This window comes from Lipomyces oligophaga (assembly GCF_038497815.1).
Source record: "Lipomyces oligophaga strain CBS 7107 unplaced genomic scaffold V1516scaffold_4, whole genome shotgun sequence".
Classification (NCBI taxonomy): Eukaryota; Fungi; Ascomycota; class Lipomycetes; order Lipomycetales; family Lipomycetaceae; genus Lipomyces; species [Lipomyces] oligophaga.
The window spans coordinates 771814-796570 of record NW_027117788.1 but is presented as its reverse complement, the minus strand read 5'-3'; the positions used below and the strand labels follow the sequence as shown (position 1 = coordinate 796570).

General features: G+C 43.2%; 14 protein-coding genes across 14 annotated transcripts; 8 read left to right on the top strand and 6 right to left on the bottom strand.

The window, feature by feature from the left end:
- Positions 1-432: 432 nt before the first annotated feature.
- Positions 433-1641, top strand: V1516DRAFT_712048 (uncharacterized protein; the record flags this gene model as incomplete). The annotated part of the gene is made up of 1 exon (XM_066924279.1): positions 433-1641. One exon carries the CDS (start codon positions 433-435, stop codon positions 1405-1407), a length of 975 nt encoding a protein of 324 aa, XP_066777431.1. The 3' UTR covers positions 1408-1641.
- A 547-nt stretch (positions 1642-2188) lies between these two features.
- Positions 2189-3064, top strand: V1516DRAFT_651241 (uncharacterized protein; the record flags this gene model as incomplete). The annotated part of the gene is made up of 1 exon (XM_066920260.1): positions 2189-3064. The coding sequence occupies one exon, from the start codon at positions 2192-2194 to the stop codon at positions 3062-3064; it is 873 nt and encodes a 290-aa protein (XP_066777430.1).
- Positions 3065-3096: 32 nt separating this feature from the next.
- V1516DRAFT_343505 (uncharacterized protein) lies at positions 3097-5073 on the bottom strand. Its single transcript, XM_066918927.1, has 2 exons — positions 4619-5073; positions 3097-4571 (listed from the first exon to the last, which is right to left on the bottom strand). Exons 1-2 carry the CDS (start codon positions 4986-4988, stop codon positions 3130-3132), a joined length of 1812 nt encoding a protein of 603 aa, XP_066777429.1. The 5' UTR covers positions 4989-5073; the 3' UTR covers positions 3097-3129.
- Positions 5074-5159: 86 nt separating this feature from the next.
- V1516DRAFT_685647 (uncharacterized protein) lies at positions 5160-5753 on the bottom strand (the record flags this gene model as incomplete). Its single annotated transcript, XM_066923626.1, has 1 exon — positions 5160-5753. The coding sequence occupies one exon, from the start codon at positions 5751-5753 to the stop codon at positions 5160-5162; it is 594 nt and encodes a 197-aa protein (XP_066777428.1).
- Positions 5754-5971: 218 nt separating this feature from the next.
- On the top strand, positions 5972-6867 carry V1516DRAFT_675254 (uncharacterized protein). Its single transcript, XM_066922223.1, has 2 exons — positions 5972-6109; positions 6155-6867. The coding sequence occupies exons 1-2, from the start codon at positions 6088-6090 to the stop codon at positions 6796-6798; spliced, it is 666 nt and encodes a 221-aa protein (XP_066777427.1). The 5' UTR covers positions 5972-6087; the 3' UTR covers positions 6799-6867.
- Positions 6800-8505, bottom strand: V1516DRAFT_675252 (DNA polymerase subunit Cdc27). The gene is made up of 2 exons (XM_066922222.1): positions 8240-8505; positions 6800-8193 (listed from the first exon to the last, which is right to left on the bottom strand). The coding sequence occupies exons 1-2, from the start codon at positions 8297-8299 to the stop codon at positions 6850-6852; spliced, it is 1404 nt and encodes a 467-aa protein (XP_066777426.1). The 5' UTR covers positions 8300-8505; the 3' UTR covers positions 6800-6849.
- A 56-nt stretch (positions 8506-8561) lies between these two features.
- Positions 8562-10373, top strand: V1516DRAFT_651229 (uncharacterized protein). The gene is made up of 2 exons (XM_066920259.1): positions 8562-8923; positions 8974-10373. Exons 1-2 carry the CDS (start codon positions 8655-8657, stop codon positions 10223-10225), a joined length of 1521 nt encoding a protein of 506 aa, XP_066777425.1. The 5' UTR covers positions 8562-8654; the 3' UTR covers positions 10226-10373.
- V1516DRAFT_637816 (uncharacterized protein) lies at positions 10360-10950 on the top strand. Its single transcript, XM_066920054.1, has 2 exons — positions 10360-10510; positions 10577-10950. Exons 1-2 carry the CDS (start codon positions 10393-10395, stop codon positions 10831-10833), a joined length of 375 nt encoding a protein of 124 aa, XP_066777424.1. The 5' UTR covers positions 10360-10392; the 3' UTR covers positions 10834-10950.
- V1516DRAFT_637812 (SacI homology domain-containing protein) lies at positions 10901-14220 on the bottom strand. The gene is made up of 3 exons (XM_066920053.1): positions 12824-14220; positions 11744-12776; positions 10901-11695 (listed from the first exon to the last, which is right to left on the bottom strand). The coding sequence occupies exons 1-3, from the start codon at positions 14088-14090 to the stop codon at positions 10981-10983; spliced, it is 3015 nt and encodes a 1004-aa protein (XP_066777423.1). The 5' UTR covers positions 14091-14220; the 3' UTR covers positions 10901-10980.
- A 71-nt stretch (positions 14221-14291) lies between these two features.
- V1516DRAFT_675245 (CTLH/CRA C-terminal to lish motif domain-containing protein) lies at positions 14292-15871 on the top strand. Its single transcript, XM_066922221.1, has 3 exons — positions 14292-14403; positions 14463-14953; positions 15128-15871. The coding sequence occupies exons 2-3, from the start codon at positions 14777-14779 to the stop codon at positions 15539-15541; spliced, it is 591 nt and encodes a 196-aa protein (XP_066777422.1). The 5' UTR covers positions 14292-14403; positions 14463-14776; the 3' UTR covers positions 15542-15871.
- On the top strand, positions 15872-17057 carry V1516DRAFT_675242 (armadillo-type protein). The gene is made up of 2 exons (XM_066922220.1): positions 15872-16128; positions 16186-17057. The coding sequence occupies exons 1-2, from the start codon at positions 15975-15977 to the stop codon at positions 16971-16973; spliced, it is 942 nt and encodes a 313-aa protein (XP_066777421.1). The 5' UTR covers positions 15872-15974; the 3' UTR covers positions 16974-17057.
- V1516DRAFT_675238 (uncharacterized protein) lies at positions 17041-18950 on the bottom strand. Its single transcript, XM_066922219.1, has 3 exons — positions 18473-18950; positions 17980-18425; positions 17041-17933 (listed from the first exon to the last, which is right to left on the bottom strand). Exons 1-3 carry the CDS (start codon positions 18699-18701, stop codon positions 17082-17084), a joined length of 1527 nt encoding a protein of 508 aa, XP_066777420.1. The 5' UTR covers positions 18702-18950; the 3' UTR covers positions 17041-17081.
- Positions 18951-21118: 2168 nt separating this feature from the next.
- Positions 21119-22634, top strand: V1516DRAFT_695869 (Formate/nitrite transporter-domain-containing protein; the record flags this gene model as incomplete). Its single annotated transcript, XM_066924010.1, has 2 exons — positions 21119-21946; positions 22515-22634. The coding sequence occupies 2 exons, from the start codon at positions 21119-21121 to the stop codon at positions 22632-22634; spliced, it is 948 nt and encodes a 315-aa protein (XP_066777419.1).
- Positions 22402-24159, bottom strand: V1516DRAFT_675231 (voltage-dependent anion channel). The gene is made up of 3 exons (XM_066922218.1): positions 23916-24159; positions 22980-23844; positions 22402-22916 (listed from the first exon to the last, which is right to left on the bottom strand). Exons 1-3 carry the CDS (start codon positions 23975-23977, stop codon positions 22647-22649), a joined length of 1197 nt encoding a protein of 398 aa, XP_066777418.1. The 5' UTR covers positions 23978-24159; the 3' UTR covers positions 22402-22646.
- Positions 24160-24757: the final 598 nt, after the last annotated feature.

Below are 24757 nucleotides of genomic sequence, written 5' to 3'. Positions count from 1 at the left end.
TAATATTAAATATCCACAGAAACGCCAACGATGACGGAGAAACTGGCTTCCACATTTCAAAAGGATTTGAAAACCTGGTCTAGAAATAAAGATCTTAAGCACCGTATCCAGCTGACTCCTTCCTTGAACGACGGAAAATCTGATCCTCGATTGCTACTACTAATTGCTGACTGCTTCCAGGTTCTCGCGATAGGTAGGTATTTAAGGTTTCAACCGTTTGCTCTTCATATTTATTTGTTCATTGTCCCTGATTGTCCCCACAGACTCTCATCTCATCTCGTTAACGACGGCTGTCGTCTTATCGCTTTCTGCGAAGTAATCACTGTATTCGGGGGAAATTAATAAATTCACGTTTACTATATTTTTACACAATCTCACCACTTCTCACACTCTTGTACACTCACACTCACCTTAACTATCTACAAACACCTCATGGGCTTCCTGTATAGTCAGCTAGTGGAAAGCCGGAGCTTGCCCTACCCTGAGACTTTGTACAGTGGTAAAACTATTGTCATTACCGGCAGTAACGTTGGACTCGGCTTGGAGGCTGCCCGTCACTACGCACGTCTCGACGCCAGCAAGCTGATCCTGGCCGTACGTAATTTGGACAAGGGTCTTGCGGCCAAGGAGAAGATCCTATTGACGGCCTCCAAAGCTACCGAGATTGAGGTCTGGAAGTTGGACATGGCAGACTACGACAGCGTCAAGTCCTTTGCTGCCCGCGTGAGCTCGGACCTGGATCGCGTCGATATTTTCCACGCCAATGCCGGCCTGGTGTGCGTCGACTTCACCATGACGGCTGGTAATGAGACGATGATCACGGTGAACGTGGTGTCTACCTTTTTACTAGTGGCTCTGGTCCTTCCCAAGCTCAAGGAGACTGCGGCCAAGTTCAACATCCGGCCTACGTTGGTGATCACCAGCTCCGGAGCCTACAAGCACACTAAGTTCCCGCACAAGTCTGAGCCCAAGATCTTTGACGCCCTCAACGACAAGGCCTATGCTATTGCCCATTGGAACGACCAGTATCCTATGTCGAAGCTGCTGGAGATCTTTGCACTGCGTTGCATTGCCGAGGAGCATCCCGCCAGCAGCTACCCCGTCACCATCAACGCCGTTAGCCCCGGCCTGTGCCACTCCCAGCTCTCGCGTCAGGTTAGCGGCTTCCAAAGAATCGCCTTTTCCGTCGTCAAGGCCTTCATCGCTCGCTCAACTGAACTGGGAAGCCGCACCCTGGTCAACGCCGGCGTCCAGGGCCCCGAGTCGCACGGTCAATATCTCGATGACTGCAAAGTCGCCATGCCAGAAGAGGTCATCACGGCCAACAGGGACGGCCAGGCTCGCCTCTGGACAGAGCTCAAGGCAAAGCTCGAAGAGATCCAGCCTGGTGTGACCAATAACTTTTAGATTGTTTCAATCGTGACCAAGACTTCAATTATATATGCTATTCGTTCTTACGGTGGCTGTTCCATGACTTTTTAGCTCGTTCTTTCAGCAGTATTGTGAAGTCTGCTGAAAAGCTACATATTGGAGTATTCAAGGAACCAATCCGGACCCTAGACTCATCTCATGCCCAAGGCATAATTATAATTTCACTTGTTCCGTCTTGATTACTGCATTCCGATGACTTAGAGTGGCGTTTGTACTGATACTTAACTGTTGCTTTATGTCATGTCTGACTAATAGGAACTGGTTCTATCAGAGCACAGCTACTACAACACTTCCTTTATACTTTACAGTGCGAATTATTCGTAATGATGCCAAAGTGCCATTGTGTAAAAATTGTTGATAGTCGACAGGTGGAAATCTAGACCCGAAAATGTTTGACAAAACTTGCGTTTGATTAGATTGGTTGAATTGCGGTATATGGAGCAATATCTGATTTTTGTCTTATCGGCGCAAATCAGTATGGCATGATGATGCGTTCCGACATCTGAAAGAACATAAACTTAAATAATTTAAATCTTGGTTTCATCCTTACAGTTGTCAAAATCAGGTTACCACTTAGTCTCGACAGCTATCTCAGTACATCATACCTCTCTGATAGGACTACCCTTCCATCAGCGGTTCGTAACTCCGAATAACTTCTCGGGTGCTCCCATCAAAATCTTTGCAGTTCCCTGCTACCTTCAACCCTATCATAATATAGTCAATTTATCTTAGTTCAATTCAATTCAACTCATAAAGTAAGATGGCTCCAACTATTGCGATCACAGGTTCCGCAGGTGGTATCGGCGCTGCAATTGCTAAGTACTATGCAGCAAAAGGCTACAATCTCGTTCTTGCTGATTCTGCAGCTGCACTTCTCAAGTCGACCACCGAGACTCTTCAGACTGCATTTCCCTCGATTCAGATTCTATCTCAGCCAACAGATGTTTCCAAGGAATCCGAGCTGGTCGCTCTCAAGGATGCTGCTTTGAAGAAGTTCGCGACCATTGACATGGTGTTTCTCAACGCCGGTATCTCGGGTAACTACAAGACCGAGGAACATGGCTGGTGGGGAAATCCGGACGGTATGCGCAAACTGTTCGATGTCAATCTCTTTGGCGTTGTCAATGGTATCTCTGCATTTTTGCCCGTTCTTAAGGCACAGGCCGCTGCTTCTCCGTCGGCGTCTCCGTACCGCATCATCATCACTGGGTCGAAACAGGGAATCACGAATCCACCTGGTAATCCTGCCTACAACGCATCAAAGGCGGCCATACGGTTCCTTGCAGAGCAATTGTCGTACGATCTCATTGGACAAAATATCAAAGCCCATCTTTTGATTCCCGGTTGGGTGTTCACTGGTTTGGCAGGAGGCGTGCCTGGTGTCTACGTCGAGAAAGGCACGAAACCTGCCGGCGCGTGGGTCCCAGATCAAATTGCGGAACGATTGGCCGAAGGTCTTGCAAACGAGGAATTTTACATTCTTTGTCCTGATAATGAGGTGTCCATTGCCACGGACAAAATCAGAATGGAATGGACCGCAGGAGACTGGATCACTCCTCGCGATCCTCTTAGCCGTTGGCGTAAGGAATATCAAGACGAATGGGCAGAGTTTCTTGCCGCTCGTCAGAAATAATTTTTCTATGTCTAAAAATTTGTTATTTCAATGTAATTCATTACAAGCAATACTATCCGAATCCATTATTTTTCTATCTCCTCTTCTTCAATAGAATATGCTACTCCATCCTCACCAAAAACCAAATACGGCTTACGCTTCGCTAGATCCAATATTGCCTTTGCGAACTCTGCATTACACCAAGCAAACCATGAACGAGTATAATCTCTTGACCGTCGCACATTCACACTCTCATGCATTAACCCGAGGCCTCCAGTTGTTGATTTTACCAACTTCAGAGCGGATGTAATTTCTTCGTCGTCATCGGAAGTTCGAATCAAGGTCAGTAACGACATCGGCCAAGCGTATCGAACCCCGATATGCGGACCACCAATACCAGCAAATTCGGGACCTTTCAGGTAATACGGATTCCCAGATTTACTCATCACCATCCGTCTTGTGTTCTGATAGATTTCGTTGTCCTTGTCTACAAATCCTAAAATAGGCAACGACAATAAGGAGGGCAAATTCGCGTCGTCCATACTATTTACTCCGCCGTAGCCATCCACTTCATACGCAAATACTTTGCCAAATTCCCGATGTTGAAAAACTCCATGGTCCCACACGCCTTGTTCGATTCTCGTTCCACGCTCAAAAACTTGGTCGGCAAGCTCATTATGGCCCGCACTAGATAACAGAATTTTTAGTTTCTTAAGCTCAACAGCAATAAACGCATTCGCTGGAATGAAAAATTGAAAGATCGTTGCATCATCTGATGGCCGGAAAGCCGACCGAATCAGTGAGGTATTCAAGTTGGTAGGATTGCCCGCTCCTCCTAAAGCAAGAGTCTCTGTACCAACATTTGTCTGCCGTTGAAATGTATATCTTGATTTTAAATCCCGACCATCGCTATCGTAAGTTGTCAAAGATTGCTCATCCAAAACTGCAATTACATTGAGTAACGCTTCCACGAAAAACGGATCTTGATTCACAAAACTAGCGTCACCACTGCTGGCATAGTATTTATTCGCAAGATCAAGGAATGATGCCAAAGAATCTAGTTCGTACTTGCATTCAAATACCAATGCGGGATCATATGGCGGGTTTACAACATCACTTTGATCGTTCGACGACGGCTGAAGATTTGACTGCGGTGGTGGTTGGAAGGCATTACAGTACGGCGAGGATGTGAGAAACTCCGCCTGGGTATGTATTGCACCTAATATCAATTGCCGAAGGCCCTCATCTTTTTTTATTAGCGGGATGTAGGGCGATAATTGATTTGTCGAATCGCGGATCCACTCAGCGTTGATGTCACCTGTAACAACAAACGTTTGTGGTGCTTTCCCAGGAATATGCCAACGGACAGTGGTATCTAATGTGTTTGGGAAACAGTTTTCAAAAAGCCGTGCTAGATCTGGATCATGGGAAAGCCTATCTTTCATCGCCGTAATGACTGTCTCTACGGCGCGAGACCGATACGTGCGACATTCCGGAACTGGTCGTTGATACGGTAGTTTAAGAGGACCTTGACAACGTCAAAATTTAAAGCGTAAATTCGATCGATCTACCTACCTTCTGAGATCGGTGAATGTCGCCGAGTCGAATATGCGCGATAATCAGGACAGGCTGCATCTCGCAAGGCCCATGGTTCTTGAACTGCCTCGCTGCCTAGCCAAAGCGACCCCAAGAGCAGTATTCCTGCAATCAAGACCATTACGAGAAGCCACTGCAAAATATTACTGGACAAATAAATCAACACAGAACTTCGAGTCCGGGACGCTTTTCGAGAAGGAGATCGTGAGTCCGACCGATCTACTCGAGGTTGTCGTTGCGAAGCAGCGGTAGAACTGAAGACTGAGGAGGCAGAAGAGGTTGTCGTTGATGCAAATTCACGCACGACAGCGGGAGATCTTGCAACGGGCGAACGAGCTCTATGGTGCATACTATTGCTCTCGCCTGAAACTCAATTCTTTTCTTTGTACCGTAAATTTCCACTGGCCAAAATGATTTCATTGTAAACAATACAGGCGCTTGATACCGCCAGCTTGCAGTCTTCACTGTCTCGCAATGATAATAGACCCTCGTGCTTACATGTAACTAGATATTGCGGTTTTCATCTTTTCATGATTTCACGGTACAGATTATCATGGTCGCGTTTGTCCTTTTCTCTGGCTTCGCGTAGTGAGCGCCTTCGTTCACCTTTGGTAATCTTTTGCGCAGAGCGGGCGGACTTGTTTGTTCTAGATCGAGATCCCGAATCACTGGAGCGAAGGATAACAGTTGTTCCAATGCCTGACTTGTCTGGTCGTTGCTCGACACGGATGGGTAGTCGTCTGCCTTCCCGTCCTTCGGCACCTAATCCTTCTCTCTGAAGTGGCTGCCAGCCGTATTTAACTAAATATCTGTGGCCGGCCGAGTCTTGCTCGACAGGTAAATGAGTAACTGGCGGATCCACGTGCCGAATATCGAGCTGTCGCGCTATCGAAGTTCCTGGGATATTCTCAGCCGATTTAAAGGTCACAGAATTTTGCGCTGCAGATCCTAGCCCGACCATCGATCTATATAAATCTGCCATCGATTTTGGCTTGTCGATGGTGGCGAGAGCGGACTCGTCAGTCGACGCAGGAACGAACTTGAGTCGTACGTATTTTGTTGAAGCCTGAGCAGGCCAAAGCTCTGAGTCTTCAGCTCTCTGTGTGTCCTCCATGAAAGTTTAGTCGCCTGGCATTAAAATCACGAAGACTAATTAAAAAATGCGTAACAGTCTAAACTGTTTCCAGACTCGTGATCGACAATAAATAGTATAACTTTCGCTAACTTTGAACGGAAAACAAAAAACTCATACTTCAGTTCGAGCCGCACGATGCTTGAGTAAGAATTTATGAGGCGCCTCAATTCTCCAACTGGCGCAATTTGGCTGTTACCGTTCGATCAAATATTTGATCGCTAAGTTTATTGGTTTAGTAGGCTGATTAAATATATCTACTACTAGATTTATTGATAATATATCCGCCACTGCATTTTTATTGCTCAAGCCAAAAATGGACAAAGAACGTCTGATCTGTATGTAGTCTTGAGCTCTGATCCGCTGATTACTCACCTACATAGTTGCCCCAGAAACAAAGCAATACACTAAAGGAACGCTCACGAAAGAATCGCTTGATTTGGATCCCTTCGTTCAGTTTAGCGAATGGTACGGCGAGGCTGTCGAAGCCAAAGAACCCATTGCTGAATCTACGACCCTTTCTACTGCTTACTTACCTTCTGGCCGTGTTTCCGCGCGAATAGTTTTATTCAAGGAACTCGACAAGAAAGGATTTGTAGTGTACTCAAATTGGAAAACATCGAAGAAAGCTAGGGATATTTCTTCGAATCCATATGCTGCCTTAACTTTTTTTTGGAAAGGGCTGGAACGACAGGTCCGCATAGAAGGCAAAACAGAGTTCGTAACAGCCGAAGAAAGCTATGCTTATTTCAAGACAAGACCTCATGATAGTAAAATTGGGGCCTGGTCAAGTCCTCAGAGTACGTCGATTTCTTCTCGTGAGGAATTAGAGTCTCTTGTAGAAGTGCAAAGGGAAAAATTCAAAGACGTCGAGGAGATTCCGCTTCCTGATGGCTGGGGTGGACTTCGAATTGTGCCTTTGGAAATAGAATTTTGGCAAGGTGGCCCTAATCGTTTACATGATCGATTCACTTTTCGTCGTGATAATGAGTCCTCGGCTTGGACAGTTGATCGATTAGCACCATAAATAGGCTACTTTACATTGTATTATAACTCAATTTTATGTAATACATTTAATTCACCTCTTTCGACTAAAGCTCATAATTGAACTTTGACGGTTATCAATTTTACCTTTCTTCGTGGCCCCTTTCGGCTGTGCGGTTTCCCGGTCACTTGAACTAGAGTTTTCTTCACTCGGTTTCCGAATCACCTCCTTGCTTGCAGGAGCAGCAGGAGTAGTAATATGAGAGGTTCCTGCAGGTGTTAGGTCAAACTCACCCTCTGAACAAGATTCCCATTCCGTAATATGTTGATATCGGACAAATCCTTTCTCGTCTTTGGTGCGTACTCTCTTTGTGACTTGTCGGCGGCCTCGTCTTTGTGCACTTTTCTCAACACTAGATTCGGTGTTGAAAGTAGCAGAAATGTTTTGAGCTACTTGATCTTGAGGTAGAACTTCCTCAACATCAGCATTTTCTGGCGCTCTAGAAAACTCCTCGATGTCTGCAGTATTTTCTGGCTCATTGATGGAGATCTCATTAGCTTGTGCATCTTCCATCTCCAAGTCTTGATCTTGATCCGGCAAAATGCTATCTTCATCTTCCATATCGTCGAACATTCCTCTTAATTTATCGTCGATCTTTATGGCAGGTTTGACGATGACTTTTTCAGGTTGTATTCCACCGAAATTTTCTTTCTTCACTGTTTCTTTTTTAATCTCAGGCCATGATTCGTTCCTCGACTGATTACTAGAACTGGGAAGTTTATGCTCTGACTGTTTATCAATCGATTTCTCAGCCGGTTTCGACGAACTCTTGGCTGCGAAAAAATTATTTTCTCGTTTCGTAGTTTGTATACTAACAGCCTTCTCTGTAGATGTAAGAGTCGATCTGGGACTATTATTGACATTGATTGCCATCAAAGGACTTGTGCGTTCGACTGCCATGGAATTCAGAATTGATCCATAACTTCCAAATAATTTCAAACCGCCAGCAACGTCAAGATCACGAACTTGATTGTCGCAGTACAACAACTCAATCAGATCAGGTGAGAGCTTTGCGGGCTCAATTGAATACACATAGATAGAAATCAATCGATCAAACATAAGCTTTGCGGCCTCGAGATCTTCCTCTTGCACAAGTTGTACGTATGTACACAGCACAGAATTGCGGCGACCATCTTCGTCCGTATGCTGCATATCCTGAGAACTATTTAGTTCCGTACTAGGCTGAGAACTGGGCAAGCTAGTACTAGTCATGTCCACATCTCCGGGAGACAGAACACGCTTGAACCCGACCAAGACAAAAGTCGCGTGAACCTTTCCAGAATAATTACTTTTAGAAGCTCTATGGAACGAGTATAGACACTGCTTTGCTAGCTTTGGATTGATACGAAGTTCTCGGGCTAGGAGATTATAAGTAATCTGGAGCGTTAGGACTATTAAGGCTCTGATGGTAAACGATACTCACAGGCTGCTGATTTAGTACAACTCTAGTCGCTAGAAACTTATTCCAGTCGACTTGAGCCATGATTGTCGTATGGATCAGCGCGTAGATAACGCGTATTTTTGACTAAACCAAACGACCACCTTGCCACAGTTTCCAAATATCCGATAATTAATAAAAAATGAACAATTTATCTGAGGATCCAAAAGTGGATGAAAAATTCAAAGATTCGACAAATAGGATCCGCGTAATTTCCACGTACCCAGATTTGACGCGTTCTCCGCCGCTTGAGCCGCTCCAATTAGCGATGGAACGGCCAGTGGATGTAGAAATCAGAGCCTACGTGCCTGGACAGACTTCTCAGTCGAGTGGAACGAAATAGAGTGCGCTAATTTCAGTCCGTCGACATTTAAAGAAGTTACAGTCCGACTATAGACTCATGTTTTCGATTAACACGTCGCTAACTCCAGACGACAAAATAGCTCGTCGAATAACCACCGCAAAGTATGGATATATAACTCTTCTAGTCTCTCTGGGTGTCGTCGTCTTCCTTCTAATTCGGTCGTATATTGCTGGATTTCTACCGCGGAAAATCAGGAGACCAATTCCTCTGCCACTTGTAGTTGTGACAACTACTGGTGTTTTGCTGTTGCTTTCATTTCTTCAGACCCATGATGACTACATTTACCTAACCAAGAGGTTAGGCAGGTATGTTGAATATGCCAGCTGGCCAATATTTCGTATCATTAACAACCTAGGGTATCCGCGGCAATCATGCCTGTATTAGTTTTTCTATCACTAAAGCCATCTCCTATTCCTCGCGAATCATATTTGCGCCTATTGCCTCTGCACATTTGGCTGGGCAGAATTCTGTTTGTACTGGGGACAGCACATGGAGTGCTTTATCTAGTCTATTTCGCAAAAACCGGGCATCCCAAAAAAATCCTACATCCTCCTCATTTCCTTGGTGTTTTATTGATGGCTGGCTTTCTTCTCACCTTTCTAACATCATTTTATATTATCCGAAAGTACAATCATGAGCTATTTTTTCGATCTCACATTGCGCTTTCGTGGATCTACATTCCTTTACTCGCGTACCATTCCAGCCCTCGAGCATGGATCATTGTTGCTTTGCTCATGCTATTTGGTGGTGCACAATTGTTTCAACGGTTCGGATATTCCCAAGACTGCCGTGTTGAAGTAAACAGGATCAGCTCCTCACTACTCCTAGTTACGTTACCAAGGAACCTTTTCCCAAAATATTTCGAGGCCGGGTCTCACGTCCGGTTTTCTCCCACACGGCAGGATTCGAGTTGGTGGTTTCTTGCCGCTTCTCATCCGTACACGATTGCGAGTCTCTGTGGAGATGATGATACGGTCAGATTGGTCGTGGCCCCTTCGAAACGCTTCAAGTTCGAGAACGATGGGCATTATTTGGTTCACGGTCCGTATGCGTCATTATCATACGATTTTTTCGTTGACATGTATAAATCTGAGAAAACTCTTCGGCGAACACTAATCATAGCTGGTGGAGCCGGTATTTCGTTTGCTATTCCTATAGCTCGGACGTTGCGTAAGATGAATGAAAACGTCAAGGTTATTTGGACCATTCGATCGCAGAAAGATATTCAAATTTTAAGAATTTTGAATTTTGAGGATATAAACGTTTTTGTCTCTACGAACGAAGAAGCTGAGTCGCTTCTAGAGAGCACGGAATTTGCCGATTCCTCTATTGCCGTTGGAAATGACATTCCGCAGCTCGAATTGCAGACAGCTAAAGCTACGTTAGATGAGCAAGTTGAGCCGGATCAGAATCGCCTAATACATTTGAACCAACGACGATTAGATATTGAAAAGGAGGTCCAGGATTTTTTGGCTACTCTTCGAGTTGAATCTGCTGACTCAAATATGTGGCTGATATCTTGTGGAGGTAGAAACTTAGTCTCGCAATGCTCGAAAGTGGGTCGTAAGTTTGGAGCTATTGTTCATGAAGAAGTTTATGATGTGTGAAGTGATTTGATAGAGTTTGCCAAATGCAGTTGGAAGATTAAGTTGTTCTCGCTGGGACTTTTTCGTCTATTCAGCCGCACAGAATTTTTCTAGGTCTATTCTAGTAAATTGAAAATCATTAATATTATACAATTAAATTACTAACAAGATAACCTAAAGATCAAAAAATGTCGATTGTCGGAAGTCTAATTTTTTGCACGGATTGTGGAAATCTACTTGACTCCAAACCATCAGCTATGAAACGGTTTATCTGCGGCCAGTGTGGAGCTCAATATCCTGCAAATGGTATGGCTATTCTTGTTTCTAAAGGCCCATCCAGTCCCATCGTCTCTAAACTAACAAGTATGCTAGAATTTGAAAACCTGACTGTCATCACGAAATCATCCGAAACTGCATTTCCGTCAAGTCTACGCCTGAAGAAATCCGTGGTGAAAACGTCCCTAGAGAGAGAGGAGCAACAAGAAGGGGCGACGATCAATGAAAAATGCCCGCAGTGCGGAAAAAACGAAATGCAATATTACTCGCTACAATTACGAAGTGCTGACGAGGGAGCGACAATTTTTTATACTTGCACAGACTGTGGATATAAATTCAGCACCAACAACTGAGTTGTCTTGTACAAGAAAGTGTAGGTTTTAGTTACATAAGGAGTCTCGGCGCCGGCTTTTTCATTTTCCATGTTAGATATATATAATAATATATGATGATTTCATTCAGTGACATAATCTCAAAACTCCAATCCAGTGCAACCAAAATTATGCTTTAGTATATCTCCCTTTTATCCATTGCTGATAACCTTTGTAGCGTTTCGATTCATCAACATCAGACACTTTCAATGACGTCGCTCGCTCAGGTGCCAAAATATGCTGCACATATAAAACACCGTCCTCATCTTTGACTGCATCTACAGAATTGACTGCTGTTGGCTCGTTAAATTTTATGTAGTTCTGGAAATCCAGATGTTGTTGATCGGTTGCCAATGCCTTCCTTTGCGACTGACTCAAAGGCGCAAGGTCATGGTGCGACATGTATTTTCTATATTCTTGTGTTTCGGACGCTAATACCGACGGCTTTAACGTATGATCTACTATCTCAGACATCTCTCGGATCGTCTCCCGTTGACCGTGCTCGTTCCGCTCGCCTCCATAACACCACAGCTGATCGTCGAACCCATCCTCATTATCAATAAACATCGATGAGATATGATTGTAATATCCGTCTTCTAGGATCGAATCAGAGCCATCACTATCGAGAGCTGGCGGAGAGGGACTCCTTTCATCCAGTTTGGACGAAAAATCAATTAATCCTCCCAACTTCCTGGCTGCAGTTCGACGAGAGGTACTGACAACGCTGATGATACTGCTCCGATCGTCTGCAATTCGCTCCTTTTCCACCAGTTCGCGAACAATCGGATGAGATTGGTCAAGACGTGGCTCAAATGGACTCGGATTGTGCTTGTTCCCGGCAGCACTAGATTTTGGTCAATAATGTTGAAGGCTATAACAGAAGAGAACTTACGTTGTGTACCGTAGAGTCGAATTCATATTATACTGAAAAACTTTCGAAAATGAAGACAGCATTTTCGGCTTGTAATATTCCATCCAATAATCATCAAAATACCCTGAAGTTGACAATGGGATCGCAATCCCATCTTTCACTGTGACAATTCGATTCAACGACCTATACTCCGAAATATCGTGCTCAGTTTCTCGATCTTCGAGCGATTTCTGGATATTTTCTGGAATCCACCATTTGCGATAACTTCTCCGGGTCGTCCTGAGCTGGCGATCTGGAAGGCCGTGGTGAAGATAATAATCGGTGCTTAGATCCCAAAGCATGGGCTGCCCAGTCTCAAACACATAGTTGCCCAGAAATAGATTAATAGCTTCTTGCCGCTGACTATCGACAAACGAGTTACTGTAATATCGACGAATACTCTCAATCAAGTCTCTCGAGTGACTAGTCCATTGATTGATCCGACGATAGGTCTCCATAGTGTTCACTAGGTGAGATCCACCGTATTGCAATGCGATAGTATCTCCATGGTCATGATACATTTCCGTCAAAAGATTTACTGAGTCTGAATCATATTCCACGGTCGTTCCCTTGATAACTCCGAGAGCGTGAAGCTGATATCCCAGTGCTCGCTTGCCTATTACAAACTGTGCTGCGTTAGTCCGATCCAGACAGTCAATACAGTTTGTCCGACAGACACCCGACTGAATTGAAATCGGCTCAGCACCGTTATGGAAAATCTTCAATGTCTTTAAGATATTATCTGCATAGCCTTCTAGAAACTCGATCACTTCTGAATTCCGTCCTTTGGATGCGCGACTCATATCCCACGACGTATAAAGAATCTTAGCCTCCTCCGGAAGAAACTGATTAAGATACTGCAAGCACTGCTCAAACTCATTCAGAAGAATAGTCTCTCTAGGTGTACGTTCTCTCGTTTTGATAAGGTTGAAAACAACCACCGGGCATCCATATCTTCGAAATTCATCATCGAAATGAAGCGCGGCGGCGCTGAAAAAAGGATCGACTACATTCACTGTTCTTGTATTAGAAACTATTCATCCGAAATTCACAGAGACTTACATTCAACCGGTGGTTTAGGAGACATCCCACTCATATCCTGGGTCCAGAACAATGGAATACTTCCACGGTGCTGCACAAACGAAGTATAGGAAGGATTACCAAAAGGATGTCCATCTAACGAATGGAACGAAGTCGTAAGCATGTCTGACACAATCTGCTCAGTCTCAACATCATTCGCTACATATCCCTGGTCGTTAGCACCGCGTTTTAGAAATCGCGCGCCTGCAAAGTAATGGGACCGCCGAGCGATAATCGCTATCGACACATTCCGTCCGTATACTGAAATATTTGCTTGATCAATGAACCCGTGAATAATAGGTAAACACCAAGTCAGCACATCGACATTGGATTCAAAAAGAGGTTTAAGAAGATATTGATTCCACACAAACATTTCGTTATAATCTGAGTATACCTTCCATTCCGAAGTCGGCACTTTGAGCTTCACACGCTCTCGTTCTCTATTCAGATTTCGCTGTAGACTATGTGTAATGTCATATGAGTAACTAAAATAAAACGTTTTGCTGAGATCTAAATTTTGGAAAGTACTTAAAAAGCGAGCTTCCTGTGAATTTCGATGGGGTTTCCGATAAACCGCGCTCGAACACAGAGGAATCAGCTCAGTAGCGTCGATATGATATACATAATGACCTCCCAGCAGAGCTACCGCACTTCGTTTGGTGATCACAGACATATAATAATACTGAGTGAATCGAATGAATCCAATAACGCCCCAGGAGGTCAACCGCTTGGTGAGACCTCCGACAGGATTGCCATCTTGAATGGCCTCGAGTAGCTCAATGATCTGGGGATGCGAATACACAGTATCATCTTGAGTCAATGACAACATGCCAGAATCTGCTGTTAGATCAATTTTCAATACCCGAAACCTTGTATCATTGATGTTAGATCCAATCAAATAGAATCGCGTTTTAGTCTCGTATAGGGTGTATTTGCACATGCGATTCAATGTTGCGTCGGTTAAGCCTTCATTGCCATGATTTGATTCTCCCACGTTCTCATCTTGCTCATGAGTTCCTGATTCTCCAATATGCCTATCGGAAGGAATCTCGCCTTTTGCAAAATCATTTTCCAAGCGAGTAGCTTTACTAGACGGAAACTTAAGATATGGGATAGTTGTTGATTGTTGTGCATCTAAAGGTAAGCTAGATGCGGATGAGGAGGCAGTATCGGAACCACCCAGCACACTTGAGACTGCCGATTGGCCGGTGACTGTCGTGTAAAGAAAAGCTGGATCGACTGGGTCCATGATTCTCTCAGTGTAATCGACCTTAAATACTAAATAAATATGCAAAGCAATTTCGATCAATCTGGTCAGGTTCCTGGCTCCAGATATGATGGAACATACCCCAACTATTAAACATGGTAAGCAAAGTGTATTGTACCGTGCCATCTTGAGGACCTAGCGCGCAGATCAGACCTTGTTTTGAAGAGTTTTTCCAGCTGATAGCTTTCAGATATTGGTAGAATTTTCATAATTTTCCAACTAGAGTTTGACATTACGCGTCGACTTGATTGAATATCAGTGGGAGTTGGCTTAGAATAAATAGATTCTGGAGATGGTAAGTAGTCATGTGCAGGTTCGGACGGTGTTTGGACAAGATTAATCTAACAAAACTAGTCTACAATAGCAGCGCAAGGAAGTCGTTCTCAGTCTCCTCAGAAGAGAACTTCTTCGGAAGAGTGGAATGAGAAATTGGAAGGCGTGAAAGTGATGAAATCGTAAGTATCCATGCCTTCATTGAGTTGGTTTGAGGATGCGATGCAACAGATACTATGATGATTGTGAACAAGTTGGGAATCTCTCTGACAATTCCATGGAGAGCAAAATAATAACTTGAAATCTGATAGCTGCGTGCATAGTAGATGTTGTAATTGTTTACTTAACGAGATTTGGAAGCTAACAGCAGTCTCAGAAGTTTGAATGCACTTGTGATGAACTATCTGATTACAGAGGGTTATCAGTCTGCTGCCGAGAAATTCTCCGAAGAAGCCGAGATCACATCTACTGTTCCGATAGATTCTATCGAAGATCGTAAAGCAATTAGAGATGATATCCATGCTGGCGAAATCCAAGTTGCTATCGAGCGGATAAACGATCTTAACCCCGAAGTAAGCATATTTATTTTCTGTTCAGAATCCAGTTGGCTATGATTAGACCGTTTTCATGCACCACTCATAGATATCTATGATGAGAAAACAAAACCTTCAGTCTTCAAAATGAGCCGAATATAACTGGATTGCTTTTTGTATTGTTTACAAGGAAACCAACTAACTGTTTGGCAGCTCTTAGACACAAATCCGGATTTGCATTTCGCATTGTTGCGGCTGCAGCTGATCGAGCTGATTCGGAAATGTGAAGCATCTGCAAGTGGAGATATCACGCCGGCCTTGAAATTTGCTACTGGTCATCTAGCAGCTCGAGCACAGCGCAATCCTGTGTTCTTGGCAGATCTTGAACGGACAATGGCGTTGTTGTGTTTCACTCCTAACAATTTAGTGCCTCAGTTGACTGAGCTGCTGGATCCTTCCTTGCGAAGGCAAGTTGCCTCTCGAGTCAATCGTGCTATTTTGGAGGGTCAAGGTGTGATGGAAGAGGCTAAGATCATCCAACTTGTTCGTACATACTGTTGGGCTGAAGATGCGCTTCGTCAGAAAAACCATGAAGCTCCGCCATTGGACATTCGGAATCTTGCATAATTTTTTTTGGACGTTAATGTTTTAAAGGTGTCAGGCTTGTTGCATTCTTTTGTTTTTTGTGGTTGTTTTATTTGGTATCTTATTTGGTATTTGTGGACGGAGTTATGATTGGATACGGAGTGAAGAGGTTTACGTTGGTTACGCATTCCGCAATTAGTTTATTAAATATTCCATTGTATTGAGTAAACTGAACAGAGATTGATTCGAACTTTTAAACTACGAGAGAGAAGCAGATATGTAAGGCGGAGTGGAATAATCTGAATTAATCGAGTTAGCACGACGAGGAGTTCTAGCCTAGTCCACACAGAAACTGCGGCTTGCATTAGCTGGGACCTTGAAAAATTTTGATCAGATAGGTCAGATTTCTTTCTTTTCAATCTATAATTTAGATATATTACTCAAACAATTTATTTCATACCGGAAGATAAGCATAATGTCGACCGTAGACGGGAACTTGGCCGAATTGCGCGCCGTTCTAACGAATGCTTCGGGTCAAGTTCCTCTTGCGAATCGGTTTCGTGCGCTATTCAGTTTGAAATCGCTGGGCAAAGAGGGTATCAACGAGGCAATCGATATCATTGGAGAAGGTAAGCCTGCGTCAATAAGAATGCCAGATTTCTTTAAATTAACTGAAGATTAAATAGCATTTGCAGATGACTCGGCACTGCTGAAACATGAACTGGCTTATGTTCTCGGACAAACGCATAATCTATATGCTGTGGAAACTCTACGAAAAGTTCTTAGCAATGAGCAGGAAGATGCGATGGTTCGCCATGAGGCCGCAGAGGCGCTTGGTGCAATTGGCGACGAAAAAAGTTTGCCACTGTTAAAGAAATATCTTACAGATGATCCACTTGAGGTTATCCGGCAAACCTGTGAACTCGCAGTTGCTCGGATTGAATGGGAACATTCAAGGAACTCAAAGGAGGAAGTTCTAGGTCAAAGCGACTTTGAGAGCATAGATCCTGCACCTCCGTTACCTTTCGAGAATGCAAAAGTCAGTGAGTTGCAAACTCTATTAATGGACCAGAGCAAACCGCTTTTCGAGCGGTATCGCGCCATGTTCAGACTTCGCGACTTGGGAACACCGGATGCCGTCGACGCTTTAATCACAGGTTTTGCCGACCCATCAGCTTTATTTCGACACGAAATTGCTTACGTATTTGGCCAACTCTGCGATCCTCGATCCACTACCGCACTCATAAAGGTTCTTCAAAACACTCGTGAGGAAGGCATGGTCCGCCACGAAGCTGCTGAAGCTCTCGGAAGTATCGCTACAGACGACGTCATGCCTGTTCTCCAGGATTTTTTGACAGATAGTGAGCGTGTTGTTCGGGAATCAGCTGTCGTCGCTTTGGATATGTACGAGTACGAGCGATCAGAGGAAATGGAATACGTAACTATGTCCACTAATCCTACTATTCAAGTTTGATTTCTGCTTGGTTCATATCGGTGTTGTTTGGTGTTTTTTTAGGCTCATTTTTTTTGACTAATAAATATAATTTAAAAGGTAGCAATTTATTTATAGCACATTGAGCTATTATACAAATATTTCTTCAAATCGCACATCGGACTGAATGATTCGCTGGACCGTGGCATGCCAATCTACGTCGTTTACTTCTCCCTCACAGCATTTTTCCAATGCTTTAGCTGTAGACTTCAGTTTAGCTTGGAGAAAACTAATATCCTCAATATTTTCCCCATCCAAACTTTGACGCCAGCAGAATAGAATTCCTTTCAATATATAATATCTGTAGATATGTATCCTCGCTGCTGTCTCGACAATAATAGTATCAAAGGTATCAAGAGTTGTTATCAGTAAAGGTGTATACAAGGTAGCAAAAGGATTAGACAATATGTTGACCAGGATCTTGACAGATTCTTGCAAATATACTGCAAATCTGAATTTCATTAATTTGCAAACTGTCTGCAACTCTCCGATTAGCAAATTCGAGATCTCGACTTCGTCGCTACCAACTGACATTCCATGGAAAATTCCATCGGTTACAATCTGGCCAAGTCTCCTTGCGTACGTAGATTCATTCAGGACCACTCGAGAGTCAGAAAATAAAACGGATTTAGACTGTGCTGGTTCGATTGAGCTGATTGACGCCAATTGGATTAAGACGCGGTATGACACCTTTAGTAACTCCCTAGATTCTTTGACCGATATAGCTCCGATGCCATATGGTAAGTAGGTCAAACAATTCATTAATGATTCCCAAAAAACAGGCACAAGACCGGTGTTGGATATAAAATTCGGATTGCACTCTAACAAAATCTGTTCTAGAATTAGAGATCCCTGCGTCTTGTATGTCGGATCAGGGTCATCTATAATCACAAGAGTAGAAGGCACAATAAGAGCCCAGTTGTTGCGAAAAAAATCCATATTCTAATTATGATCAGAGCATAGTAATAGACCTTACTACAATACTTACATGGCAATGCTTTACTATATACAGCAAAATTGAGGCCGCTTCCGGTCGCAAATCGCTCCAGCTTCTTGGCTCCTCAGTAGTGAAGGCATGGCCAAGTTCATGGTCTCTCTCCAAAGAAATTCGACCTGCATTAGAAACATTCCGCCTTTTGATGGATTGAAATGCAGGTCGTAGCGATATCGCAAGAATCTCATGACAGACTACCAGTTTTCTCTCTGCAGATATCTGAAGATCATTTGCTATTTTATTACTTAGCTCACTGCATACATTATTAGACCAGGCATACAGAGAAGAATCATAAGTAGCAACAGTCTCGATCAGCAGTTTTAAATCCAAGTCGGCAGAGCTGTAGTCAATAAACTCCAGCATGATATGTAGCTGCTTCAGTAAGATCTCAGCAACACTGACAAAGGTTCGCTGCAAATTCCATCTGGTGCGAGTCTCAGCTAATTATATTAAAAATGTACTCAGAAACAAATCATTTCACACTTACCATATTCATCCTCTAACGAAATCCATTTCTCGGATAAAGGTCGGAGAGCAAGCGTAACCTCGTTCACCAGTTTTCTAGTGTTCGTTTCCCATTCGGAATTATTTTTTTTAAGATCTAATTTCGCAGGCAAAATTGCCTTGAATAGGAAACTCGAGAATTCAGAGCTGGATCTTAAAGTTTGTAGATCAGATATCGTGTTCGCAGGTACTGGTCTTATGAAATCAAACATAGTAGCCACAGGTATCTGGGCTAACTCCGCGCGAAACTGTATTCTGCATGCATAGTTAGACTTGATTTATGGATTGTCAACCTATATACCTTTGAAATTCTGAATCATCTTTATTAATTTCTTTGTATAAGTTTAGCAGAGAGTCCATCTATCGTTATTGTGTAGAGGAAAATAATGATTTGGGGATACTGGGAGTAAGGAAACTTGTCTTTAGCAAGCGTAGCTGATTTTCAGATCTGCGATAATTACAAGCTCTTTGCTGCCATTGCGCTGTACTAAAAGATTATAAATTCATTGTGAATAAATGAAATTTCCTTTGAGATTTAATCAGATACATTATTATTAGGAAGTGTTGAAATCAGCAATGTGTTATATTGTTCTGCTTCCTCCTCTGTTGGATGCATGTTTAGCTGGCCGGATATTCGCCTTGGTTCTAATATGTCCTGAAAATCGCTAACTTCGGGGAGTATTTTTTAGTTCTCGAAAAAGTGTATTCAGAAACTGAGATTTAATTCAAATTTATCTGCTCGAGGCACCGTACTTATATCATGCCATTAGCAGCAATTCGGCTATCGACCCAATATTTGTACTATTAATCGGATCATTTCCGAGACTACTTAAAGTTAACTTCGAGGAATAATGCAAAGTAAGGAGTACTACAATTAGTCGATATGTACGCTGCCTGAGTGCATATTACCCACCGTACAGTAGTAGAGATATGGTGGTTGTCATTCAGATCATCGAAGACATTGTTCTAGAGCACAAAAGTTTTTACTGATATAAGGCTACTAAACAGCAGTCTGATTAATTATCAATATCTTATAAAGCTGATGGAATTGACTGTGAGAACCGCGCAAGGCGAGTTAACAGTCCAGATCGTCCTTTCGATTCTTCTATATCAACTAGCCAATCCACCGATAGATCATATTTCCAGTAAACAGACAATACTATATAAACCCAAATTAAGACAACTGGTTTCATCATAATCTAATGAGAAGCAATAGCTGGATGATTAGCTATTCACATTTACAAGTTTCCCAAAAAGGGCAAATGACCGGAAAGGCAGCGTGGTCTACCCCGCATCGAATCTGACAAGACGCGGAAATTGTCTCGCACAGAACTGCCACATATATAGGAACCACTTCATCCTTTTGAAATAAATTTTCCCTACTTATAATGTACCTCTAAACCAGCATATTGCTCTCTAATGTGCGAACATTCATATTGCCACTGGAGCTCCTGTTTGTGTTGTGGGCTCACACAGATGTACAATCTGACAAGAGACAAGATTCGGTAGTGAACGATCAAGCGTGGTAAGGCGCTGTAGGATTGATACATCTATGCAAACGTGATGCCATGGTCTGTATAATATCCGATCTTACCGACAGGAGAAAAACTTGCACATTCTCTCGCACTACTGCCGATTTGTCAAGGAGCATTCCCCATGTTACTGAGTACAAGACAAAGTGCAACCTTTATCCTTCAACTCGCACAGTTCTATCAGTGGCTTGTTTCTTATTAAGGTCTTCTGAATAATTCGAGCTTCCAAATTAGACAGTTAATCTTGCATTTCAGCCTGCTTGATTCAGACTTGAAATTTGGCATCAAATGGATCTGCTTGCTCTCACGTGCCATTTACCCAAAAGGGCAAATTTGTGAATTAGATCTAGCGATAGGGATGTCGAAACCCGATTGGGACAAGCTTTATTCTGGGTACGCCAGTACAGCTGTTGCCTTATCCCTACCCGAATAATACCAGAAGGCGCGACAGATATTGATGGGAGTGTCGAGCTCGAAGTAGACAGGAAACTAGAGCCAGAATTTCCCGTTCGTTCCGTAACACTAAGATTGTTCGTTTGTGAGTGAGAATTTGTTTTCAGTCACCATAAGTTTTTTGTGCCTGTTAAAAAGGTCTTGGGGTTCTCTATTCGGTAACCCCGCCGTTTGTTCATTTCGGTTCTCAGGTGCTATCAGGTGCTATCGGTGCTATCGTTTGGCCTTCTGAAAGTTTACGCTCGTCCGGTAGAGTTTCTTATCCATCGCACTTTCTCCGCACCTCCAGCTAGCCTTTTAATTTCTTTTCTGATCAATACGCTTTTTTTTGTTTCGTGCAAATTTCAGAAGAGCAATTGATTTTTCTCCATTTTTCTAATAAAGGACATCCCTCGACTCAAATGTGTCTTGGGGTCGAACAGTGCAGTTCTTGCCATTTCCAAAGCGTGCGCCTTTGCTTTGTTCTATGGTAGATTCTCGCTACTTCATATGAGCATTGATTTGCCACTTGTACACGTTTATAGGCTTTTGTTCTCTATTATCTTGACAACTTAAACTACTCTTTCGGATTCTGCTCCTCAACTGAGCACTTTCCAATCTTTGATCAATACTCAACAAGGTCACACTGACAGTCATAGTATCCGATGTCACTGCAACCCAACCACGTCGGGCCCGAAGCGGCTGCCGTTGCACTTTTAACGACTGGTATTGGCAAGGCGTATCAACGACTCGACATGATGATCATTCGAAATTTTATAGGGGGGGCATTAACTTCTGTGGGTGGTATGATCACGCTGCTAGTGAAAGGAGGATGTAATGGGCTCTTGGAGAAAAACCCCGCTATTGTTCAGATACTAGGTGGATTGGTTTTCCCAGTCGGGGTAGCAATGTCTACACTGACCGGCGGCGAGCTTTCCACGGGAAATGTCTTATTTTTGCTTGTGCCAATATTGCAGCGTAAAATCACGCTCTGGCGCGCAGCATACTGCTTCATGATCTCGTTTTTCGCAAACTTAGCTGGATCATTGTTTTATCTAATCATAGCTCATTTTAGTCGCATTCTGTCTGACGAGCCATACAAGCAAGGTACTATTGATTCCGCCTACGAAAAAGTACTGGATCCTTCTGCGGTAACTATCTTCGTTCGCGGCATTGGGTGCAACTGGCTCATCTGTATCGGCGTATATACTGCACTTTTGTCTAAGACGGTTGTTGCAAAAGTAATTAGCGTATGGATTCCAATATTTGTATTTGTTACTGTTGGATTTGAGAATTCAGTTGCAAACATGTTTCTGGTACCGATCGCAATGATCAACGGCGCGCCAGTGTCTGTCGGACTATTTATCTGGAAGTCGCTGATTATGTCGACACTCGGAAATATGGTGGGTGGTGGCATATTTGTTGCTATTGCTTATTGGTATTTATACGTGCAACCAAAAGCCGCGGAGATTGACGAGGCAGAGATGCATCCTGTGGATTCGATGGAAAATGACGAGCTTCCTGAGGGAATACCGACTGCATTAGAAGAAGTTTTGACTGATTCGTCCGTTAACCGAATTTTATCGCGTCGCAATACGCTAAACACTGGGCCACTATTACCGGCTGTTTCGCGACAAAGACGATTCCCACTCAACCAATCAGGTTCCGATGCTACTACAGTTGTGCATCCACCTGACCAAACCAACCCAAATATTGTGAAAGCTTCCGAATCGAGCTCTGAATTGGGCGAAAAGTCAGATTAATGAATGTTTGAGAGGCACACTTTCAAGGTGAATAAGGCTGGATTAGTTTGATTCATTATACTTGCATCATGCATGAAATTCTCTCATTCATGCAGTATTTTTGTTGTTTCATTAACGGTGTTGAGTTTATGTTATGTTATGTTATGTTATAGTGTTGTATTGTAAATAAAACTTAGATTTGTACTGTGATGTCGGATGTGGATATGTTGGATAGTACGTATGACTTAGATAAAGAGATCATCTTATTGCAAATGAACAGTAATAATACGGGAATTGTAAAATACCAATGAACTTAAAGTGGACGCAACAAAACATAAGAATATCGGAAATATGTGAAAAAAGAGGAATTACTCCGATACACCAACCAATGACCCACGCAATCAAACAAAACGAACAAAAATATCATAAGATAACATAAAATAACATAAAATCACACTTTCCGATCGCCAGACTCATCGCGTGAACATATACCAAGGGCGGGCTTCAATTCCTCATCTTGAAGTTGAGGTGGAAACACCATTTCCATTTCTGCTTGAAGGCCACTGATGGCGTTATCCTTCACTATTGCGTAATAAAATGTTGCGAAAGTTAAGAAGAACGAGACAAGGGCGACTGCTGTTCCAACAATGGCCGACATCACTTTGAATCCTTCCATTTCCAGTACGACGCCGAGCTCACGGGTCGCTAATGCATAAGTTCCCTGACTGTAGTTAGTTTCTGGGACATTCGCAGAAAAGTCAGTGATAAAATCTAATTTGCTTACCATAGGGAAAGAAAGACCCCACCATGCGACACCAAAGACACGAGGTCGGAAGTAAATGCACATCGTGACCGCGCAAACAAGGAAGAACGTTGCGAGACCGACCATATACATCGCCACAGCTGAGCCAATATACCGTAGTACAGGAAGCTCTTTGAACAGTTCAAACCCGTGAATTGCCAAATAGTCTTCTGCATTGATAGCATTGACTAAAAACCCGTATGCTCCTTGGCCCAATGGACCGACAGGAAGAAAGCAGCTAATCATTGCTTCGCGTGCAGGCATGTTATGCCTCAACAGTCGCCAGAGGTATACTGTGGTGAACATGAAAGCAAGAAGTTCACCATTGCCCCACACAACAGCGGTAACTACTATCATGTGTAATCTCCAGTTTACTGGTAGATGCTCGATGATGATTGATCCGGTTGTCGAACAAACTACAAGTGCAACCACGGGAAGTAGAATAACCGCATTCAAACCCGCTGGCTGTGCTCTCTTATGCTTTACAAAGCCAATAAACACGATAACATAAGCGGAAATAATAGAGAGCACCAGATTAATCCACCACATCACGTAGCACTCCCAAACGGCTCTTTCGCCAAAAATGCCAATCGTGGTTGCTATGATCGAACACATGCCCATGGGCATGCACCCCCAAAACATGGCTTGCATAGGATGAAGAAATGAATGTCTGAACTCAGTTGGATACATAATCAGTCTAAGAACTGTCATCAGCGAATAAATTAAGAACAATCCGACAGCAGTTCCCCAGAACGCTATTCCAATTCCACGAAGCCAGAATGAGGGGAACGGGTAATTCACGAGAATTCCACCAGAAATACTGGTCCCCATAATCATGCCAAACCATCTGATAAAATTAGCTAAATACCGAAAAATCAATTTCCGGGATTGCCTGCACTCCCGGTAAATCAAACTTACGCCGGCGAGAAGTGTTTTATTCTGAACCGCCAATACGACGAAAAACTGCTATCACTATTCATTTAAAAAATTGTAAGCCTCGAAGAGGCGTCAGCTGTCTGTAAAGTAAATCCAACTCTGAAATTTCGCTTGAGCCAGGGAAATATCTTTTAAAATGCTATATGGAGACCGACCAGGAAATCAAAGGGCCTAACTTTGAGAAACTGATAGGATAGGAAAAAAGAGTCGAGGCGGTGCGAGGCACAATATATACTTTCCCCTGATAACTGTGGCAAGGGTGTGGCCAGTATGGCTAGTATGTTGTGGCTCTCCTTAATACGGACAGTCGGCCCCGCATAACCGCGCCACATAAGTCTGTTCCGGATACTGCAACGAGCTGTTATCTTCCTGTGCTGCGACAATAGCCAGAAGTCGTTTAGTATTTATGTCTAATTCTAATTTTTTTTTCAAAGCAACAGTGTATTTGTGACTAAATTAAGTCAGTATTAGCTAATTTCAGTTTACATCGAAAGTAGAGAGGGATTAGGTTTCACTGCTCGTATAAACTTGACTCTACTCTGATTCATGTGGCCGTGCGTCTAAACTTACTGGTAATACTCACGGTTGAAAATTTTCTATTTGCCCATCCACATAACAGACATCTGGGGTCGCGAGACATACAAATTATCATATAACTGTATTAACTGAAGACAGCATTCAAACATTGTAACAAAACTTGTAATTCCAAAGTCGAGATCTTTGACGATGTTCCTCCTGCTTTAGATCGCCACGAGTGGCTGATACGTCATCATCTCCTCGACCGAGGTTAGCCACTGTGGCCGGCCAAAGTTGGGAGTTCGCTC

Coding starts and splice junctions, on each gene's coding strand:
- V1516DRAFT_343505 (XM_066918927.1), bottom strand. CDS start 4,988: ATGCACCATAGAGCTCGTTCGCCCGTTGCAAGATCTCCCGCTGTCGTG. Junction 4,572..4,618: donor ACATTCACCGATCTCAGAAG/GTAGGTAGATCG, acceptor GACGTTGTCAAG/GTCCTCTTAAACTACCGTAT.
- V1516DRAFT_675254 (XM_066922223.1), top strand. CDS start 6,088: ATGGACAAAGAACGTCTGATCT. Junction 6,110..6,154: donor GGACAAAGAACGTCTGATCT/GTATGTAGTCTT, acceptor TCACCTACATAG/TTGCCCCAGAAACAAAGCAA.
- V1516DRAFT_675252 (XM_066922222.1), bottom strand. CDS start 8,299: ATGGCTCAAGTCGACTGGAATAAGTTTCTAGCGACTAGAGTTGTACTA. Junction 8,194..8,239: donor TTGTACTAAATCAGCAGCCT/GTGAGTATCGTT, acceptor CTAACGCTCCAG/ATTACTTATAATCTCCTAGC.
- V1516DRAFT_651229 (XM_066920259.1), top strand. CDS start 8,655: ATGTTTTCGATTAACACGTCGCTAACTCCAGACGACAAAATAGCTCGT. Junction 8,924..8,973: donor CTAACCAAGAGGTTAGGCAG/GTATGTTGAATA, acceptor TTAACAACCTAG/GGTATCCGCGGCAATCATGC.
- V1516DRAFT_637816 (XM_066920054.1), top strand. CDS start 10,393: ATGTCGATTGTCGGAAGTCTAATTTTTTGCACGGATTGTGGAAATCTA. Junction 10,511..10,576: donor AGCTCAATATCCTGCAAATG/GTATGGCTATTC, acceptor CAAGTATGCTAG/AATTTGAAAACCTGACTGTC.
- V1516DRAFT_637812 (XM_066920053.1), bottom strand. CDS start 14,090: ATGGACCCAGTCGATCCAGCTTTTCTTTACACGACAGTCACCGGCCAA. Junction 12,777..12,823: donor TCCTAAACCACCGGTTGAAT/GTAAGTCTCTGT, acceptor ATACAAGAACAG/TGAATGTAGTCGATCCTTTT. Junction 11,696..11,743: donor TCGACTCTACGGTACACAAC/GTAAGTTCTCTT, acceptor ACCAAAATCTAG/TGCTGCCGGGAACAAGCACA.
- V1516DRAFT_675245 (XM_066922221.1), top strand. CDS start 14,777: ATGAACTATCTGATTACAGAGGGTTATCAGTCTGCTGCCGAGAAATTC. Junction 14,954..15,127: donor TAAACGATCTTAACCCCGAA/GTAAGCATATTT, acceptor ACTGTTTGGCAG/CTCTTAGACACAAATCCGGA.
- V1516DRAFT_675242 (XM_066922220.1), top strand. CDS start 15,975: ATGTCGACCGTAGACGGGAACTTGGCCGAATTGCGCGCCGTTCTAACG. Junction 16,129..16,185: donor AATCGATATCATTGGAGAAG/GTAAGCCTGCGT, acceptor AAGATTAAATAG/CATTTGCAGATGACTCGGCA.
- V1516DRAFT_675238 (XM_066922219.1), bottom strand. CDS start 18,701: ATGTTTGATTTCATAAGACCAGTACCTGCGAACACGATATCTGATCTA. Junction 18,426..18,472: donor TTCGTTAGAGGATGAATATG/GTAAGTGTGAAA, acceptor TAATATAATTAG/CTGAGACTCGCACCAGATGG. Junction 17,934..17,979: donor ATATAGTAAAGCATTGCCAT/GTAAGTATTGTA, acceptor GATCATAATTAG/AATATGGATTTTTTTCGCAA.
- V1516DRAFT_675231 (XM_066922218.1), bottom strand. CDS start 23,977: ATGAATAGTGATAGCAGTTTTTCGTCGTATTGGCGGTTCAGAATAAAA. Junction 23,845..23,915: donor ATAAAACACTTCTCGCCGGC/GTAAGTTTGATT, acceptor TAATTTTATCAG/ATGGTTTGGCATGATTATGG. Junction 22,917..22,979: donor GGGGTCTTTCTTTCCCTATG/GTAAGCAAATTA, acceptor AACTACAGTCAG/GGAACTTATGCATTAGCGAC.